The sequence below is a fragment of the Ascaphus truei genome, chromosome 21 (assembly GCF_040206685.1).
Source record: "Ascaphus truei isolate aAscTru1 chromosome 21, aAscTru1.hap1, whole genome shotgun sequence".
Classification (NCBI taxonomy): Eukaryota; Metazoa; Chordata; class Amphibia; order Anura; family Ascaphidae; genus Ascaphus; species Ascaphus truei.
The window spans coordinates 16,352,576-16,372,691 of NC_134503.1; the positions used below are offsets into that span (position 1 = coordinate 16,352,576).

General features: G+C 45.1%; 1 protein-coding gene across 2 annotated transcripts in view; it reads right to left on the reverse strand.

Moving 5' to 3' along the window:
* EXD3 (exonuclease 3'-5' domain containing 3) overlaps nucleotides 1-20,116 on the reverse strand; it is a 238,159-nt gene that overhangs the window by 147,697 nt on the left and 70,346 nt on the right. For both annotated transcript variants that reach the window (XM_075579126.1, XM_075579125.1), the window contains 10 exons: nucleotides 18,529-18,602; nucleotides 16,906-16,944; nucleotides 15,011-15,177; nucleotides 10,167-10,305; nucleotides 8,852-9,071; nucleotides 7,973-8,076; nucleotides 6,594-6,804; nucleotides 3,195-3,358; nucleotides 2,369-2,533; nucleotides 1,273-1,326 (listed from right to left, as the gene is read on the reverse strand). In XM_075579126.1, coding sequence (XP_075435241.1) covers nucleotides 1,273-1,326; nucleotides 2,369-2,533; nucleotides 3,195-3,358; nucleotides 6,594-6,804; nucleotides 7,973-8,076; nucleotides 8,852-9,071; nucleotides 10,167-10,305; nucleotides 15,011-15,177; nucleotides 16,906-16,944; nucleotides 18,529-18,602 — 1,337 coding nt within the window. The remainder of the gene's footprint in view (nucleotides 1-1,272; nucleotides 1,327-2,368; nucleotides 2,534-3,194; nucleotides 3,359-6,593; nucleotides 6,805-7,972; nucleotides 8,077-8,851; nucleotides 9,072-10,166; nucleotides 10,306-15,010; nucleotides 15,178-16,905; nucleotides 16,945-18,528; nucleotides 18,603-20,116) is intronic.

Consider the following 20,116-nt stretch of genomic DNA (forward strand, 5'->3'; position numbering starts at 1 on the left):
AAGGATAGCCTTGCTTCAGCACAGATGGCTCAGACTAAGATTGAGGCACCTGTGCTGAAGCTGGGACTGATTATGGCACTTGTGCTGAAGCAGGGCAATCCTTAAAACCTGACCTGCGGGTGGCCGTTGAGGACTGGAGTTGGCCACTCCTAGTTTAGTGTTTTCACTGCTGTCGGACAAGCCGCACAGATGCCGCTCATGCCAGAAATACTTTAGGTACATACTCTTCTTAACAAAACCAATCATAGAGTTTAACATCAGGAAGGATAGTCAGCCCCTCGTCACACAGAGACATCAGGGACACATACCTCCAAAAGACATCAGGACATAACCCCTCTTCCCACAAAACAATTAGAGACACAATACTCTCCAACATCTCTCACTACCTCTAAAAGTGACAGACACATACATCTTAGAAATCTCATCTTGAAAACCTTCTGAACATTGATCACTCACATTTGACAACAAATAAATTAATTCCTACGCAGACGTTTGCATAATTTCTCTCGTATTCAAAACCTATTTGTGCCAAAACCCTGTATTTAGTTCCCAGTTATTGACTTATAAAGCTTTACAGGAGATCGGCTTTGTATGCCTGTGTCTTTCTCCTTTAAAATGAATTGTTCTAGAGCAGTGTTTTTCGACCAATTTGAAAATTGTACCAAATACAGAAGAATTTACAATACATCTGATCCCAGATGCGCTACTAGAGAGGGTTGGGTTTCCTTACAATGCATCTGATAGACGCGCTATTTGAGGGGGTTGAGGTTCCTCAAAATTTCACATAGGGTTCCTTAACCAAAAAAAAGATTGGCAACCACTGTTCTAGAGACAAACTCTGGCCTAAATGTATCAAGGCAAAACAAATGCGAAAAAAACACCATATGTATCCAATGAGAAACATATCCCATTGAAATCAATAGGATTTTTCTTTGATACATCTGGAGCAATGTGATTGGTTAGAATTGCACCACTTCTGTCTTGATACATATCAGCATGTATCCATCCCAAGCCATCTTAAAGGAGAAATGCAATGTGTTTGTTCTGAGACTTTTAGGTGTATGTCAGGGTTTATATCCTTGCACCTGTCTCCTCGGCTATCCAGCCCTAGAGGTGACAGGCTCTGTATACCTGCACCCACCCCTAAAGTAAAGACAGTATCTGCAACTCCACATACAGTACATCGAACCAGCAAGCTCTACTGCTGCATCACTGTGCCCATAATATCAGCCTTCAAGCCGTAGAAAAGACAAGCTCTGTATCTCTTCTTACCGTTTCATAGGGCAGACCACATGTCAGAATGACTCTTCCATCTTCCCTGGCGATCTGTAATACAAGACCATGTCACTTTGCTACACAGCCCTTTCCCAACGGACAACATAACACAGAAAGTGACATGTCCTAACTCTCACCGGTATGGTGATAACCATATATGCGAAGACCAACTCTCACCATCCTTTCAACCACTTTCATTCCCAAGTTGCCATCACATAAGTCTAAGAGACACTGCGAATGACGTGATGTTACTATAACCCTTGAAGCCTTGTTGCTATTCGACTCATTTCAGAAAATGGTGTGCTAATTTGCATGTCATTTCCCACCATCCCTGGCTGCAGTGGAAGCGCTATATGTTAAGAGATAATGGGGAAAGGCAGGGTTGCAGACCTGTCTGAGACATGAATGTGCTCACAAGTGAGATTTTTATTTCCTGTACAAGCCTATGCTAAGCCAACATCTGTAAAGCAGCAATCTGCACTGCCTGACGTGGAGAAAGAGAACTCGTTTTTTATGCCATTTGACACCAATAGACCCACTTTCTAAAATTCTGTTTTTTGTACATATGTATAATTTGTGCCATTTTCCATTTCTGAAAACCAGAATTACAGGGATGGATTATAATAGCTACCAGGGATTCCCACAGAAATTGCAAAAGTTTAATTACACAAATTACACTGCCTTACTCCCTTTTACAAAATCAAAGCAGTTCTGGTTGGGAAATATGGCTACAATATAAAACTTGTGTAAATGTATTTTGGAAGAGACTGGTGCTTTTTATAATGAAAAGATTCGTTTGATTTTTATAAGGTGTGATCAATATTTGCTCTGCGCAATAAATCAATGCTCACAGTATGAAACCTTGCATCAGGTTCTTACAATCTACAATTGGGACATAACATCGTTTGCCCAAGGGCACATGGATCAGACATTGGGTCTCCCAATTCAATCTGCGATTTAATCTCGCAGCTGGGAATGAGTAATTGTACTCTGTATTGCATGACGTCAGTATATTAATATTGACCAAGGACTGCATGAACTATTTCCTTAAACAACGATGGCCTGATTACTGAGAACAGGGCATGGTTCTCACCTCCGCTGCTTTCCTGTGGTCGTCATTGTTGTCCAACATGCGAACATCCACTCCCAGGCAGCGCAGGTAACGTCCGAGTCCCTTCAGCATGTTATCACAGATGACACTGAACTCCCGCGCGGACGTTGGTTCACAGGTGGTTTGGACAGCAGGCGTATCCAGCGTCTAGGACAACACACGAAGAAGTGGTGGAACACTGGCTCCGTTTCTGACAATAAAACATCTGTGGAGTGACCCTCTGAAGGGACACTCCATTTAACCCAATTTCTCACCCGGTAATGGGACTACGCCCTGCGACTTTTCAATGTAAATGGGAGACCTTTACAATACAATTATAGTAAACGATGTTGCATAACATGGAGTTGTGATATCAGGGAATGTCTATTACAAGGGTGGCCAACTTCAGTCGTCAAGGACCACCGACAGGTCAGATTTCCAGGATATCCATTATTCAAGCAGAGGTCATTATGACTGAACCATTGATTGCGCCAACTGTGCTGAAGCAGGGATATCCTAAAAACAACTGACTAGTTGGTGGTCCTTGAGGACTGGAGTTGGCCACCCTTGGTCTACTATATCTGGAGACTTCCTATAATATAATGTGAATGCTTACAATGCTCATCATGATATTGGAATTAAGCTTGTGTATTTACAAGGTACAATAATATCAGAATGTATTAGCAAGTGGTCACAAGCAGGCAGACTAACTAGAGCAACCCTAGCCCACTTTAATTGTACAGAATTGGGTCAGAAACCCAGATCTTCTGACCCACCTCACTATACAGTCACGTGTCTCCTGTGAGCCTCCGTGGCTGCCTGTACACACCTGTGTCTGTAGATCTTTGTTTTTTTGTTGCAGCTGTTTTTTTGCACTCAGGGTGGACACGTAGTTGCCTTTGGGGGACTCGCGGAAATTTGGGTTCAGTCCAAATCGTCCTGGGTCACAGCACAGAACCTCGTAAACCTCCAACAGGCAATAAGCATCCGAAGCTGGGATAGGAAACCAGGGAGCTTATTAATACATTTAGACCTACAAAGCAGCCTGTTATCTAGGATACTATCTTTATAGAGCTCTGGTACCAATGAATTAATGAGGTGTACAACTTACAAATGGAAAATAGCATAAAGACATGCGGCAGAGGTTGTGGTAGAGTAAGAACTTGATCTCACAAAACTGCATTATACAGTTAGGTCCGGAAATAATTGGACACTGACACAATTTTCATCATTTTGGCTCTGTACGCCACCACAATGGATTTGAAATGAAACAATCGAGATGCAATAGAAGTGCAGACTTTCAGCTTTAATTCAAGGGGTTGAACAAAAATATTGTATGAAACGTTTAGGAATTGCAACCATTTTCATACACAGTCACTTTATTTCAGGGGCTCAAATGTAATTGAACAAATTAACATAATCATAAATAAAATGTTCATTTGTAATACTTTGTTGAGAATCCTTTGCAAGCAATGACTGCTTGAAGTGTGGAACGCATGGACATCACCAAACGCTGGGTTTCCTCCTTTGTGATGCTTTGCCAGGCCTTTACTGCAGCGGTCTTCAGTTGTTGTTTGTTCGTGGGTCTTTCTGCTTTAAGTTTTGTCTTCAGCAAGTGAAATGCATGCTTGATCGGGTCGAGATCAGGTGATCGACTCGGCCATTGCAGAATATTCCACTTCCTTGCCTTAAAAAACTCCTGGGTTGCTTTCGCAGTATGTTTTGGGTCATTGTCCATCTGTAAAGTGAAGCGCCGTCCAATCAACTTCGCTGAATTTGGCTGAATCTGAGCAGACAATATATCCCTATACACTTCAGAATTCATCCGGCTGCTTCTGTCTTCTGTCACATCATCAATAAACACTAGTGACCCAGTGCCATTGTAAGCCATGCATGCCCATGCCATCACACTGCCTCCACCGTGTTTTACAGATGATGTGGTATGCTTCGGATCATGAGCCGTTCCAAGCCTTCTCCATACTTTTTTCTTCCCATCATTCTGGTACAGGTTGATCTTAGTTTCATCTGTCCAAAGAATGCTGTTCCAGAACTGGGCTGGTGTTTTTAGATATTGTTTGGCAAAGTCTAATCTGGCCTTTCTATTCCTGAGGCTTAGGAATGGTTGGCACCTTGTGGTAAACCCTCCGTATTTGCTCTTGTGAAGTCTTCTCTTTATGGTAGACTTGGATAATGACATGCCTACCTCCTGGAGAGTGTTCTTCACTTGGCTGGATGTTGTGAAGGGGTTTTTCTTTACCATGGAAAGGATCCTACGATCATTCACCACTGTTGTCTTCTGTGGACGTCCAGGCCTTTTTGTGTTGCAGAGCTCACCAGTGCGTTCCTTTTTTCTCAGAATGTACCAAACTGTTGATTTGGCCACTCCTAATGTTCCTGCTTTCTCTCTGATGGATATTTTTTTTTTGCAGCCTAAGGATGCCCTGTTTCACTTGCATTGAGAGCTCCTTTGCTCCTTTGACCACATGTTGTGGGTTCACAGCAACAGCTTCCAAATGTGAATGCCACACCTGGAATCAACTCCAGACCTTTTACCTGCTAAATTGATGATGAAATAACGAAGGAATAGCCCACACCTGTCCATGAAACAGCTTTTGAGTCAATTGTCCAATTACTTTTGGTCCCTTGAAAAAGAGGGGGCTACATATTAAAGAGATGTAATTCCTAAACCCTTCCTCCAATTTGGATGTGAATACCCTCAAATTAAAGCTGATAGACTGCACTTTAAGCCCATTATTTAACTGTAACTTGAATTTATTTTGGTACACAGCCGAAATAACAAACCTTGTATCAGTGTCCAATTATTTCCGGACCTAACTGTATATCAATGCTTTTCCTGCTTTGCGGGTATCTTTATAAGCAAAAAAACTAATGAAACACTGGTCTAAATAGAGCCATCTTCTCTTCTTCATCCCGGAGGTTTTTAGTTGTAGGGTACTGCTGGAGCTTGGTTCTATCTGGGCCCTGACTGGAGTCAGATGGGACCCTGCTTATTTGATGGTAACTACATTTCACTAACAAGTGCAAAAGCTCGGTTAGCGGGATATATACGATACGACTTCATCAATAGTAACTCGGATTAATGTACTAAAAGCAACAACAAAGTAAATACAACATAAGCAAAGCGTTAAAAATATTGAGCAACATTCAAATATAAATCATTCATATCCAGGCTGTACCATTACGTGAAAATCATGCATACGCCTTTTGTGACTTTGGGCTTGTACTTCAGAGGATTATTAATCTGACTGATCTATTCATCTGTACCACCTTTTACTAAAATAATTTTCTGCTACATGTGGTGGCACTCAAAGTTGTACGCTCATTCGAGACAGAAATGTCCTCAAGATTCAGCCCCAGATGACATTAAAGAACGTCAACGACTTCCTTTTAACCACCGGTCATCACACAACCTCTTATGTCTGGGGGTCATCAAAGAAGATCTCAGAAACAAGACTTCAGTTAATATTTTAACCAATGCTGTAAAGCAGCTCATGCACCCCAGTGTCTGCTCCAAAGGCGGCCAACTCCAGTCCCCAAGGGCAGCCAACAGGTCAGCTTTTCAGGATAGCCCTGCTTCAGCACAGGTGGCTCAAAGACTGAGCCTCTGATTGAGCCATCTATGCTGAAGCTGGGATATCATGAACTCTTGGTGGCCCTTGAGTACTGGAGTTATCCACCCCATGTCTATTCTATGTCTGGAACAGAGTGGGTTGTGGGCTAAAGCAAAAGTTACCTCTCACTCGCCAAAGAATGGCGATTGTTACCCAGCAATGTGGGCCATTCAGATTAAGGTGCAATACCGAGTATTGATCGCTACCATTCCCTCTCTACACAAAGTCATGCAGTGTTGTGATGTCGGCAAAGCCACACAAGAGAACTCAAACTCTTGGAATGCCGTGGACTGCAATAGCAGATGGGGTCAAAACTCCTTTGAAGTTTGCCAGGCATTGCAAAACACTGCAGGTGCAGGTGGGAGACTATCCATGAACCCCTCTGCTGCTGTAAGGCTGGTAACCAAGCAAGTCCGCAAAGGGGTGAAGATATTTCTCAAATATTATTGTGTGCAAAAAGGAAGAAATGTTAGTTTAACCACCCAATAGCAGGAGTGTGAAGTGAGGCGAAGGGAGCGATCGGGAGAAAGTTTATTGTGGGATTGAAACCCGCAGCATTACTGGGACCTGTTGTGAGATGGCTTGCAGTGGGGTACCTGCATACAGTAACTGATCTTCTCGAAGGGGGCGCCTGTCCCAGTTAGACAGCTGCTGCGTCTTGTCCAGCGGTTTTCCCAGCAAATCTCTCACCAGCCGGCTCAGGCCCCTCTCTGCCTGGTAAGCATATCTCCTGCCAGAACTGGTCTCATCTGCTAGGACATCCACTGGCTCACTGGGTACCCTCGGTCTGTGCCGGGATTGCTGGATCTGAACATGACAAAATAGAGGACACACGACTGACATGAGAATGCAATTTCCAGTGCAAATTCATCTTGAACCATATGTACCAAGCACAGGTAAGCCACCGAGGAATTTACGGCTTTATCACCGCTTAGTAAATATGACCCATTGGGTAGATTCACTAAACGCGAATACATTTGTACCATTCAAGGCAATGGCAGTTAATGCCGGATCGGGGTGCAATACGCCCCATTGACGCTTGGTAAATCCCAACCTTCATGTCCAGAAGAGTCGCTAAATGTTGATGCCCAAGATGATTTGTTTTTAAATGTCATTACAGAAAGTATTGTTTTGTCAATCCAATATCATTCAGAAAACCACCCACACATGTATGAGATTAAACAAATAACCAACACACCGGGCCGGAGTAACAGGAGAAAAGACCTACATTCTTGACCTTGCATTGTCGATGGACAACATTTGTAAATGCCAAGATGGGAATGAAGAGCCATTTTTATTTTATTACGAGGGTCATTTTTTTTCTGTAAATAAGAAGCAAACCTCTAAATAGAAAAGCAGCCGCTCTCCTTATCTTCATATCCACTTCTTGAACCCATCATTAACCTCCAAAAATGCCAGTAACTTCCCCCATCGCAACATTGAGCGATGCCACTTCCCATACACATCGCCACAGTGACCGTCACACACTTTGGAGGTGCACGTGAAGACGTGCAGGGGATCATCCCAGAACAAAATGCCCTCAACGATATTAAAAGGGAAATGGGTATTTTTAAGAAGCTTACAAATCATATACTTTTGACAGAACCACCCAAAATTGACTGGTCACACAGGTTCTCAAAGGACTCCGTGGATTATCCCAACGTGTAGCAGCTCCGGAGACAGAAAAAAGGAACACTAACCCCCTGGGCGTCAGAGGGACCAGCAACTCGTTGCAAGAAGTTGTTGGCCCCTCTGGCAATGAGTGGGGTTAACATGGGTCCCTTTGGTATCTTAATCAGTAGTATCTAGTGCAGGGGTGACCAAGTGCAGTCCTCAAGGGCCACTAACAGGTCAGGTTTTAAGGATATCCCTGCTTCAGCACAGGTGGCCCAGTCGAACACCTCACCTGCTGGTAGCCCTTGAGGACTGGAGTTGGCCACTCCTGATCTAGTGCTTGGTTTGCAACTTATCTTACCTGCTTATGTATAATGGAGAGATCAAGCACCCCGTGTTTCTCCAGCCCACTAAATGCGGAGTCAGTCGCTTCCAGGCCTTGGATGTCATTGACCATACCATAACCTGAACAACAACACAGGGCACAGCCCATTAGTCAGTGTAAATGCTGCAGAGAATATTGGGAAGACTAACTCTACCGTAACTGCTAACAGAGCCTGCAGATCCATTGTCCTGCCAGCCCTTCCTAGCACAGAAGTTGTGACGAATGGGCATGCCTTATTTGAACTGGTTGGGGGTAACGTTTTTTCTTATCCCCTTGATGATTAACTCGTTTGACCTCATAATGATATTAAGCAACACTTCAAGTATCTGTATACACTTCCCACCACCCAAAGCTCATCCTCTGACAAAATAGATTGTGAAGGATTTGGCCCAGATATACTAAATGGTGCTAAACCTTTGGCTCGCATCAATATAATGTGTTTTAAAGGTACTCCAAGATTTGGCACTATTTAGTAAACGTGGGCTTTAGTGTAGCCACAATCTGCAGATCTATGTGCTACCTGGTTATATACTGCTTGCCCTTTACCCTGCCCTGTAATCCCATAGTATTAACTAACAAGAAGGTCCATTCCTACAGAAAAGTTCTCCCACTGATGTTACAAAATATCTCAAAAAGGCATTAGGCGAGGACCCCCAAAATAGTTTTTGGGACTCTTTCCTCAGAATCAACTTCTGTAATCAGACTCCGTTTATAAGCCACTTTGTCACATTTATGCTTACTTCGAGCTCTCTTATGACCTGATGGCAACCGCCCCCCCGCAGTGCACCACAGCCAAGAAATCAAAGCCGAGTAGGTTAAAGATCCTGCATTTGTCACATCGGAGAGGATACTCACCCAGCTTTGTAACCCCCGGTGTCGAAAACAGATCCTTGATGAAGCTGATGAGCTCGTCCTTCGTCTTCTCCGTCCCCCCACTCTCCATTGTCACCGCCTGCAGCAGATCTAGCAGGAACACTTCCTCCTTCACCGCCACCTGCACCAGGGACACGTGCGGCTTCTCCACTCCTCCGAACGAAGGTCTCCACTCCATGTCCACCCCGACCACCTGACCGTCCTAGAAAACATTTCCTTGCAATGACATACTCCGCTAGCGAAGTTCATGCGGCACATCTCCGGGGCTGTGGTCTGCACGGAAATCCCATTGGAATAAGGGGGAAGGGGACAACAATGACATTATGACCCCATTATATGCAAGAGGAGCACCAGGGGAAAATGGGAGCTGACAAAGGTCACAAAGATTGAATGTAAATTGAGAGACTTGAACTCGCAAAGACCAGGAATATTGGACTAAAAGTTAACTTACTTACGCTCATGAGAGCTAGCGAAAAAAAACCTCCATTCTCCGTCTATCTGCCTATACACGTACAGGCCCACATTTACTTAATGGTGCTATTCCATAAGACACCTTTCTGAAGCCAGCAAACACCTTTCCAAAACCAGCAGACACCTTATGGCCCGTTTACTCAAATGGAACATATGGTGTCGGTCTTCCAGAACTGGAAGGATACCCTTGAGTGCTTATCGATGTAGTATGTACATATTAGTGTCTCTAAACCTACAGCAACCCCTGAGTTCTGTCTTCAACAGGGGTAATAGGGTACATTTAGCCAATTGTTTCTCTATATATAGCTTTGAGCGACTGAATTTTCTTTCTACCATCTTAAAGAAGAGCAATGATTAGTAAATAAGGCCCACCACCTTCCTTATGAATCAATTTAAATATAATAATAATAACAACAACAACTTTATTACATATAGCGGTTTTCTCCCAAGGGGACTAAGGGCGCGTCACAATTGCAATATAGTGCGCGATACGCAACACATAGGATTGTTACACACACAGTCCCTGCCCCGTGGAGTTTACAATCTATGAATTTGGTGCCTGAGGCACAGGGAGATAAAGTGATTGCCCAAGGTCACAAGGAGCCGACACCGGGAATTGAACCAGGTTCCCCTGCTTCAAACTCAGGGTCATTGGTTACAGAGTTACTCACTGACCTGCTCCTTCTCCCTCTTTATGTAAAAAAATGATAAATGAAAGAGCCACAGTTTGGCAGTGGACACAATGTGAAGTTTCTCTTGTATCGTATCATGGACCATTCTCCGCCTCCCTCCCCCCCCCCCCTTTTATTGCCGGCCCCCCCATTACCTTCAGAACTAGATCTCGGCAACGGGACAGATCTGCAGAGTTCTGCAGGAAGTGAACCTTGTTCCTGGGAATAGGAAGCTGGTAGGTTTGCTCCTTCCTGGCCTGGGGATCGTCAGCGCTTTTCTCGTTATCCGACAGCCTGTAACATTGAGCAGAGCCGGTGAGGAGGGCAGCGAACACATGGGGGGGGGGGGGGGGTGTGTAGGGGAGGCGACATTAATAAACATTTAGGAAATAGGAGTCAAATGAGTTTGTGCATGGGATGGCGGGGGAGTCGGACGATGTGACTGTGACCAGGTGAAACATTACGGGTGTCTAATGTTCAACGTTCTAGTAGCCATAATGATCCTGGAGAAATGTAGATCCATTGTGACTTATGATACCTTTTAGAGAACCAGCATTCAAGTTCTTCAAGCAGCAAATCGTGTGAAATCTTTTTTTTTAAATAAATCAGTTCTGTAGTATTAGATAATAGTGTCTGTTTATTTTTTTATTCAACCCCTAATGCCATTTTTATGAGTTTTAAAGCATCCTTCAATTTCTATAGCAGGTTTAAGCCCACCTCCCAAGCAGTGCAAGATCTTTGCAACACTTTCCTGGTTTTGATCATTTGTTGCCAATGTTCCCAGCAGTTTGAGCTGCAAACTGTAACAATAGATAATGTTACCGTAGTAAAATAAGGATACATTGTAGCTGCTGAGTTACGCTGACTGAAGGATTGATTGAAACTAAAAGGCGGCCATTTCGTTAGGCACACAAGCAGGATTTGTACAGATTTATAACAGGAGCCCCAAACGATTGCCAGCTTCGGTAAGAATGTAGAATTATGCAGTAGTATTGTTGCTTTAATAGATCAAATTACGGTGTACCGAACTTTGCAAATCTTATAGGCTTGCCGTCGCGCTCCGTCGCACGCGCCCACTATAAACGCAGCCCAACAATTGGTGCCTGCGGGACTAGGGAAAGAATGTGGTTTACCCACGGTCACAAGATCCTGACAGAGTGTAAGCGCTTGGAGCGAGGTCTCACTTTGCTTTAGGTTATTGTTTACCTGCTGCCTGTTTATCCCCCTTGTTTGGGCTTTATTTACCTTGAATTGTAATTTTATAAAGCCTTGTGCGACACACACACACGCACACGCACACTTTTGCCTGTTTCAAAGGCTGTGTGTGAGGGGTAAGCTATTGGTCCCAATACAAAAGCTTGTGTTTTCAATTTCTGTCTCAGCCACATGTGCTACCCTATAAGTCACTGTAACTCCCAATACTTAAACCAACCCCACCTGCAGCAGTCCCCGGAGCTGAAATTAACGCAGTTACGCTCCGGAGACCACCTGCTCCAATCCTGAAATTAAGGGGGAAAAATACAAATCTTGCAGCGCTACAGGTTTTCCGGCTTTACAACGACGCTAAAGTATTATATCTGCTGCAGCAAGTGTGCATCTAGATTGGTTCAATTACATCCTGCCCGTCACTATTTACTTTGGCCGTCCGAGGACCAGGGAGATGCAGATTCTAACCTTTAACTCACAGTGACCCGTGCGTCACAAACTTGCATTTTAAATTGAGCTTGTATGCTCTGTGCTAACCTGAAATATCCCCAGCTGAGTCACACAAACACACATCTTTTTAGTGTTGTACAGATGTGAATGGTGTGTGCTAAAAAAAAGAAATGTGTGCGCGCCATTACAAAAAAGGAGAAACCGCCGCCAAATTCAACTTGGCGTGAACGCCAAAGACTGTCTTATTAGTTACTGTAAGTTATGTATCGGTCCAGAAATGGATTTGACGCAGCCCCCGGATGCTTCATTTATGTAAGTTAACACAATGCATTCTTTTCAGAGAGTGGTTATTATAAATAAGACTACGCTTTACATTTATATTTACTAGTTGCAAATATAACAATACACAGGATTCTGGTTTAATTTAAATTGCATCAATCAGGCATATACTATGTATGTATGTATGTATGTATGTATGTATGTATGTATGTATTAGGTGGACAGCCATTGCAGAGGTTATGGGGTTAGCACCTTTCATGGAATTATTCTCCCTATATGCGTAGATAAAAGATATCACATGTAGCGGTCATGCCCCTTGTATGTACAAGGTGGAAGGATGAAAAAATATAGGCCAGAGAACTACAGAATTACAGAATTAGGGGAATGTTGGAGGTTGATCCAAGAGGACCACGAGGAATATTAGAACACAACACACTGGCAGGAGAGAAGTGGGCAGCAGGCTTCCATAACATCTTTATTCTCTGTCATACACCGTTTGTGGCATGTAGGAACAGGCACCGTTAAGGGGATTGGTAACTATGCACAACTATAGGAGATATGTATTAGGTTGACAGTAATTATACCTTGCAGCAGTCAAAACTATTCCGATCCGTGTCATATGTCATAGAGTGTTTGAATACTAGATGATGCCTTTTTATTTAGGCTGATATACGCGAATATATATATATATATATCTCAACCCCCTTATAATGCTGTGCTTGGGGTCCAAAAAAATCACATTGCGTTACAAGCGGATCGCGTTAGAAATAATGTACAATTGAATGCATTGTACAATAAAGTATTTAAGATACCAATAACTGTGTGGTAAAGTATAAATAGATACGAAAATTGGGAGCCACGCTTGCATCGCGTTATAAGCGGATTCACGTTATAACGGGGTTGAGCTATATCTCTCTCTTCCTCTCTAGGGAGAAACCCACCGGCAGGTGCATGCGCTCACATACATACATACACACACACACACACACACACACACACACACACACACACACACGCGCACAAATACATACACACACATGCGCGCGCACATACATACATACATGCACACATACACACTGGCAGAAATTAGAGCAAGGGTGGGCCTAGTCCCGGAGTCTTCAGCCTCACACCACTTCCCGCTCTACCCCTCCTCCGCCAGAGTAAATGGCGCAGTGCTAGCAGACCTGTCAGGCACCGCCGCAACCAGCAAAACAACATGTTGGGCTCCTGGTAGGATTTGTCCTCACATACTTAGAGTGTGTGTGTGCGTGTGTGTGTGAGTGTGTGTGTATATGTATGTATGTATGTATGTATGTGTGTGTGTGTGTGTATATGTATGTGTGTATGTGTGTGTGTGTGTGTGTGTGTGTGTGTGTGTGTGTGTGTGTGTGTGTGTGTGTGTGTGTGTGTATGTATGTAAGTAAAATGTCATATTCTGTGATCGTACCTGATAAACGGAGGCTACCTTGATGAGGTTGGCAGCCTTGAATCATGTTTTGATCATAAGATGCAACCACATGACTCCTTTGTCACACAGACTTAGGTTCTAAATGTAAACGTCACTAGTATATTTTAGCCCAAATTGGTAGGAACGCAGGATCGGTTCTTTGTTTTCCATAAATGTAAGGCCAATTCTTTTACCAGCAGCATAAAGCGAGGAGCACAGGTAATATGTACAGTGTATGTATGTATGTATGTATGTATGTATGTATGTATGTATGTGTGTATGTATGTGTGTATATATGTGTATGTATATATACACACACTTCATTCTAGTTACATTTAAGAAATGGATTATCATGGTTGCACACAATGATACAAATCTCTTCTAATAGGTTTAACAATTCATAGTCTCATATGCAAATCACATCTCTCCTCCAGTGCCAGATATCCACTGCACTAATATCACAATAGGGCAAAATAGGTGCAAAGTACTTTCATAGACTGATGCAAAGATGCATGATCCAAATGCCTGCATTGGCATCAATATAACACCAACATAGCCAGTGGTGCTTCGCCTCTCCTATCCTGGGAAAACTGGCACAGTTATGTCTCAGCTCGAATTTCTCTCCCCTCCCTCATCCTTCGTGGGACATCTTCCAGGAATTGGACAGATGCCAAGCAGGAATTCAAAACCCTTTGTGGTTTCAAACTAAAGGCAATGAAAGGGTGTAACCCCCTTCGCTCCCAGAGGTACCTCTGGCGGCGAAAGATGTTAAAGGCGTGGAAACATTTCTTATCCAGACAGGTAAACTTGTAAAAATTCAGAGCCCTCCGTGTATCTTCTGGTCCTGACCATGCAGGGTCTGGGATTCCCACGCTGCTCTGAAACAGAGCCATTATGTTTAGAAGCTACAGGGACAGCCTTGTGCTCTGTGCTGCCTGCTCTTGCAGGCCTGTTATGCAAACACTGTGCAGCATTCTGTGTTTGTGTGTGTGTCTGGGGAAGTCAATATTTGTGCAAACTATTTAGCGATGGTGTGAGTTTTCGTGCCGCACAGAGAGGATTCTGATCCGGACGAGCTGTGAGTGCCAGGCAGAGGTGATGGTGCTTGTTTGCACTGTGGCTTCCAGGCCTGGGAATCACGGTTCTTACACACCCTGCCCCGGGAGCCGCCGGTACCTGAACGATGGGAATTTGCTCGGTACACAGGATGTAGGTGGCGGGTATCCGTCCCAACCCATTAAGTTTGCTCTGCTATTATACAGAGGTAGCGTGTGATATTGCTACCCAAGATAACAACATATCCCTGTATAATGTGGACTATCAAGAGATTCAATGTCAATGCTGGCGCAGTATATCACGATACCATATATCCCAACATATTACATCAGGCAGAAGGAACAGTGAAGTCTGCATCTTCTCAGTAATGGTTGTCTCTTATATTTGAAGTCTTTCGCTACTGCAATATACCTAGGACCCAAAGCCACACCCAAGGGTTACAATGTCCTTACAGCAATAGAGATACATCATAGTAGAAGGGCTAAGGCAGCGCTGCGCAAACTTTTTCAGCTGAGGCTGAGCTAGGTGGCAGGCGGGAGGGCTTGCAGGCTTATCTTTTACCTTTCCTGGATGCACAGGTCCTCGAGTGTTTCAGCGACCTCTAGAGGAAGGTTCTCTTTAGGGAAGTCAAATTTCAGAGCCCAGCGGCCTGCTGTCTCTAGGTCGCAGTAACGCACCAACAGTTTCAGCAGTTGTTCTTGCAGCCAGCGGTTCTCCCCCACTGTGCTCTACAAAACACAGGCAGGAGCATAAAACCGGTGCACCCGGTGCCATGATCGCAGCTTCCATTTATTGGATCCCCAAGATGTGGGAAGTTTAGAAACGGGATCCTATGATGCACCCAAAAAGCAACGGAAAGGGAGCCCTTTGAAACGATGTAACCGGATGAAGGGAGAAGTTGCTCAGGAAGCAAACACTTCCCAAAGCTCGCCCAGGGTACTACATGCTCAAATAAATAGAACCCCATTTGCTGCCGGGAGATTGCAACTCATTCAAATGGGGCCCCCAGCAATGGTGTGGGATCAGTGTGAGATTTGGAGTCCAGCAGCTCCTGAACTGGAAGGTGTTTAAATCTTCCCCAGTGTCTCTTGTAATTAGACGCCCTGAAATAAATCCTCTGGGGACAGGAAGTGGTTTGCTGAAATACATACTAGATTCCTTTTGATGTTGGAGTGCAAGGATTCTCCCTCTCATTCGCTTAGGCCTGGTCAGTATTAATCTAAACGCTATACTTGCTCACCTCTTCAAGACTATACATATACAGGTGTCAAATGGAAAGTATCAACCCATAATCCCATCTACCTCAAGGAGCTCAGGAGTTTGGTTACCATCATATACAACCACTCTCCGTGGTTTTTGGTAACCCAACACCCCCATTGTATCTTCAAAAGAGCCCCGGGGGGTTATTTTACCTGTTCGTAACTCAACTCCTAAGTGCCTTGACAATACATCCCATTAATACAGGGTGCTATTACTGCTGGTAACTCAACTTTGATGTGCATCATCAATGCGACCCAGTACAAGAGAGTATTTATTGCTCCTCAAGCAGGGACCCCCTGGCCTGTTGTGAAGCAACCGCACTGCAGAGTTGGTGTCAAACCCAGTGACATCCGCTAATATTTATTCCCATTGTATGTGCAGAGAATAGGGTGCTGTCGGGCGCACATTGATTTGAATAGGACTGTTATGCGTATTATGGTCTTTTACCCCATGGCGCTGCGTGCAGAACACTTATCAATACATTCTAATCATATTAATTGCTAGTAACTCCCATCGATCCTAATTACCCTTCTCTGAGACTCCAAGGCACAGAAAGGTATTTACAATGAGGAAAGGTTGAGGCGTTATCTATTGTCAGACCACGGGGAGGGTAATCCAGTCTAGTGGCCAGAGAAGGAGAAGCGTGAAAGTTAACCCCTTAACCCTCAATCCATTGGGTGGCCCTAGTTGGTACATATTCTGTAATCGGGTGCTTTAACATAACCCTGTGCCCCTGGGACCGCTGCAGTGCTCAAGGGATAGAGAGAGAAAAGGAAAGAAAGGGTTAATGTCTTGCCCTCCTATGGGACGTTCTAACCCAGCGTGTGGCCAACTCCAGTCCTCCAGGACCACCAACAGGTCAGGCATTCAGGAGATCCCTGCTTCAGCACAGGTGGCTCAGCCATTACGACTGCACCACCTGTGCTGAAGCAGGGATATCCTGAAAACCTGACCTATTGGTGGCCCTAGAGGATAGGAGTTGCCCGCCACCTACAATATAGAGAGAATGAAGGCCCCTTTGTAGCATGAGGTCAGAACAAAGCAATCAGACTCCCAAGCGACCTCTGAGCCCTTCTCAAGCGACCTCTGAGCCCTTCTCAGGCGAACTCTGAGCCCTTCTCAGGCGACCTCTGAGCCCTTCTCCGGCCTGTTTAGATAAGAAGTGCAAGGCACAGATGGGATCATGATAACGTTACCTGCACATGGTCTGTCCAGTTTTCATGAGTCATCGTTTCCTGGGAGGGGAGAAAAAAATGGTATTTTAAAAGCGCAGTTCCAATTACTCTTTTATTATTTTATTTAACAAATACCCGTCACTTTCCTTGCTCCATCCTGGTCACATATTACATTGTGAAATCCCTTAGAGCAGGGGTGGCCAACTCCAGTCCCCAAGGTTATCCCTGCTTCAGCACAGATGGCTCAATCTGTGGCTAAGGCTAGGTCCCCAGTGCAGCCGGCGATGCGCGCCTCCCACCAGCTCCTCTTCCTAGCTGTCCACGGTCCCTCCGCGCTCCCAGGCTCACTGCGTGCTGTGACGCGCCAGACGGTGCTGGAATTCCTAGAAACGAGTGGGGGGGGGGGGGTATAGGGATGCCCCGGCTGGTGTATAGTGTAGGTGAGTGCTTGGTTTGCGGGGCTTCCTTGAACCAGTCGGGCTGCCCCCGCCCCCCAGTAATCCAAGACCAGCGCTATGTGTGATCGGTGCATCCTGTGGCAGGGAGCGCTGCTCCGCTTCCCCCCCCGCCAGACTAGAAGCTTCTGCCGATATCTGCAGGTGTCCGATGAACACTGCTGGTAACGGGGGAGGCAGGGGGAGCAGAGCGGTCTGGAAACGCGGTGAGCCCGATGTCTCCCAGCAGTGATGGCCAAGCCCGCTCCGTCAAGGCTGCGCCCACCCGACCCATCTTGGCCACGCCCCCCCCCCGCGCCAAAAAAAAGTTATCTACAGACCGCAAATTGCGGTGAAGTGCCGTGCGCGCGCCGACAAGACGTCAGGCGGGCACGCTAGCGCGTGCAGCAGGTTCCTAGCCTTAATCAGAATGACTGAGTTACCTGTGCTGAAGCAGGGATATCCTTAAAACCTGACCGGTTAATGGCCCTTGAGGACTGGAGTTGGCTACCCTCGCTTTAGAGGTTAAACCCCACTGTTGCCAGAATAGACCAATATATTTGTAGATTGTGTTTTATAGATAACTTATCACACTGATTTTTTTACTTGAATTTGACATAGGTTGTAAGCTCTTTGGGGCAGCGACTCCTTTCCACGTCTGTAGTGCTTATTCACATGGTCTCCTACTACCATGTCACGTACATTGCAGCAGTGAAGCGCTATGTACACGGATGGCGCTACACAAATAAAGATATACATACAAACAGTATATACTCTCTCTGCCATAGAGGCGTCAAAGAAGGGATGGGATTGCTATATACAGAACAGATGTATTATAGGGTCAGCACAAAAATCCTGCAAGGGACATTTCCACCCTAACAGCTCTACAATTATCACAGTATCATCCGTTCAGACAAGGGGAGACTTCACCAGCAGCAAAGGACATGGTTCTTTACATTAGGGGCAGCAAGTGTGTGGCATTCACACCCTAAAACAGGGGCACTCAACTCCAGTCCTCCACCCCACCCCCACCCCCCCAACAGGTCAGATTTCCAGGATATCCCAGCTTCAGCACAGGTAGCTCAATCAGAGGCTCAGTCTGATTGAGCCTCCAGTGCTGAAGCTGGGTTATCACGAAAACCTGACCTGTTGAGGGAGGGAGGGCGGGGATATTTACTGCGGTGATAGAGGGGGCGGGCTCTGTACATACCTCCACAAACCGCTTATACATGAGGAATCTCAGAGTCCCAAGGTGGCGTTGGTTTGTTATGTTTGGACAGAGAGCTGCGACAGAGGAAAATAAATTCATATGTTACAAGTGAACACACCTCCCAAAAAGAGGATAATGTCTTATTAGCTAAAAGCGCAGATTGTTTTCGTGTTTCAGAGGCTTAATGAGCATTGGTGTTGGGCCTCGATGGCAATGGAAGGCCACATGATCTACTGAGGACCACATGTGTTGCCCTTGAGACCTCAAAAGGGCCACGTATTACTCTCCACATGCAGAAGGGACATGGCAGACGTGGGTAGCAGGGGTAACCGGCCCCTGCAGTGAGCTGCATAATGCCGGCGCTCTGGTGAACACCGTCCCGCTCCTCCTCTCCTTCGGCAGCTGAGGGAGCGGAAAAAAGCTACGATCCGCGCCAGCAACATTCCCTCTGCATTGGGGAGACAGGGAGAGGGGGCTGCTGGGCTGGCCAGCAGTAAGGGGCCACAGGTTAAACCCCCGAGGTCCCCTGGGTTGTTTTATTTGAATATTTTTTTTGAAGACCACTTCAAAAATTGCGTTTTAACCTGCATTTTAGAAGCTGCTGCATTAAGCCATCAGTTAGGCCCGAGCTGCTAAATCACACCCAACGAAAGTCGTGTGCGATCTATATTCTAGGCTATTAAACACACCGCTTTCTGCTTTCGGCCCTAATTTCCCAAAACTATCAAACATACTGTTAAATTCTGAAAATGTCACATTATTGGACACGGTGCAACTGATCAGAGTGCTTTTACTGTATTGCACCTCTAATATAGAAGGGCCAAGTAGGACTGTGCTATAAGCCAACACTTGCTTGTGCTTTGTGGAACGTCAACCCCACCCACTGGAATGCTAATGAGCCAAGAGGTCACAAAGAACTTTGTTCACAGCTGCATTGAAAATCAACCACCCCCGTGTACATCTGCGTTGCCCCAAAGGCAGACAGCCTTTGGCGCAGTCGAAGGGCAGCCAAAGGGTGTGAGCCGTTTGCTGCTGTTCAGTGATGCTAAAGTGACGTTAAAGCTGCTCTATTTCAATCGGAAAATCACCAGCCCTTTATCCCCTGTACCCAATTTTCCAACTCTATCTGTCCATGAAATGTCTGTGATTTGAGTATATAACCCTGTTCTTTTAATGTAACCATGTATTGTTATGACTCTGTGCCCAGGACATACTTGAAAACGAGAGGTAACTCTCAATGTATTACTTCCTGGTAAAACATTTTTATAAATAAATAAATTGACCTGTAGATCTGCAATCAATTCAAGGCAGACATTCTTCTGTCAATTACTACTATATGGCTTCAAAACATATGAAAGGCATACGAGTGCTCCCTTATAGATTGCGAGTTGGCAGAGTGAGATGAGGTACGGGTGCTGGAACGTAGTGGAAAAGTGAATTCAGTGTGTGTAGTGGTATATTGAGAGATGGCGCACGCATGCGCAATTGGCCACCAGTCATCACAGCTCAACGCTGAATATTACGCCCGAACTGGGAAGAACTCCTATACACTTGAATGACAGTTACCAAAGTTAGGAGTAAACATTCA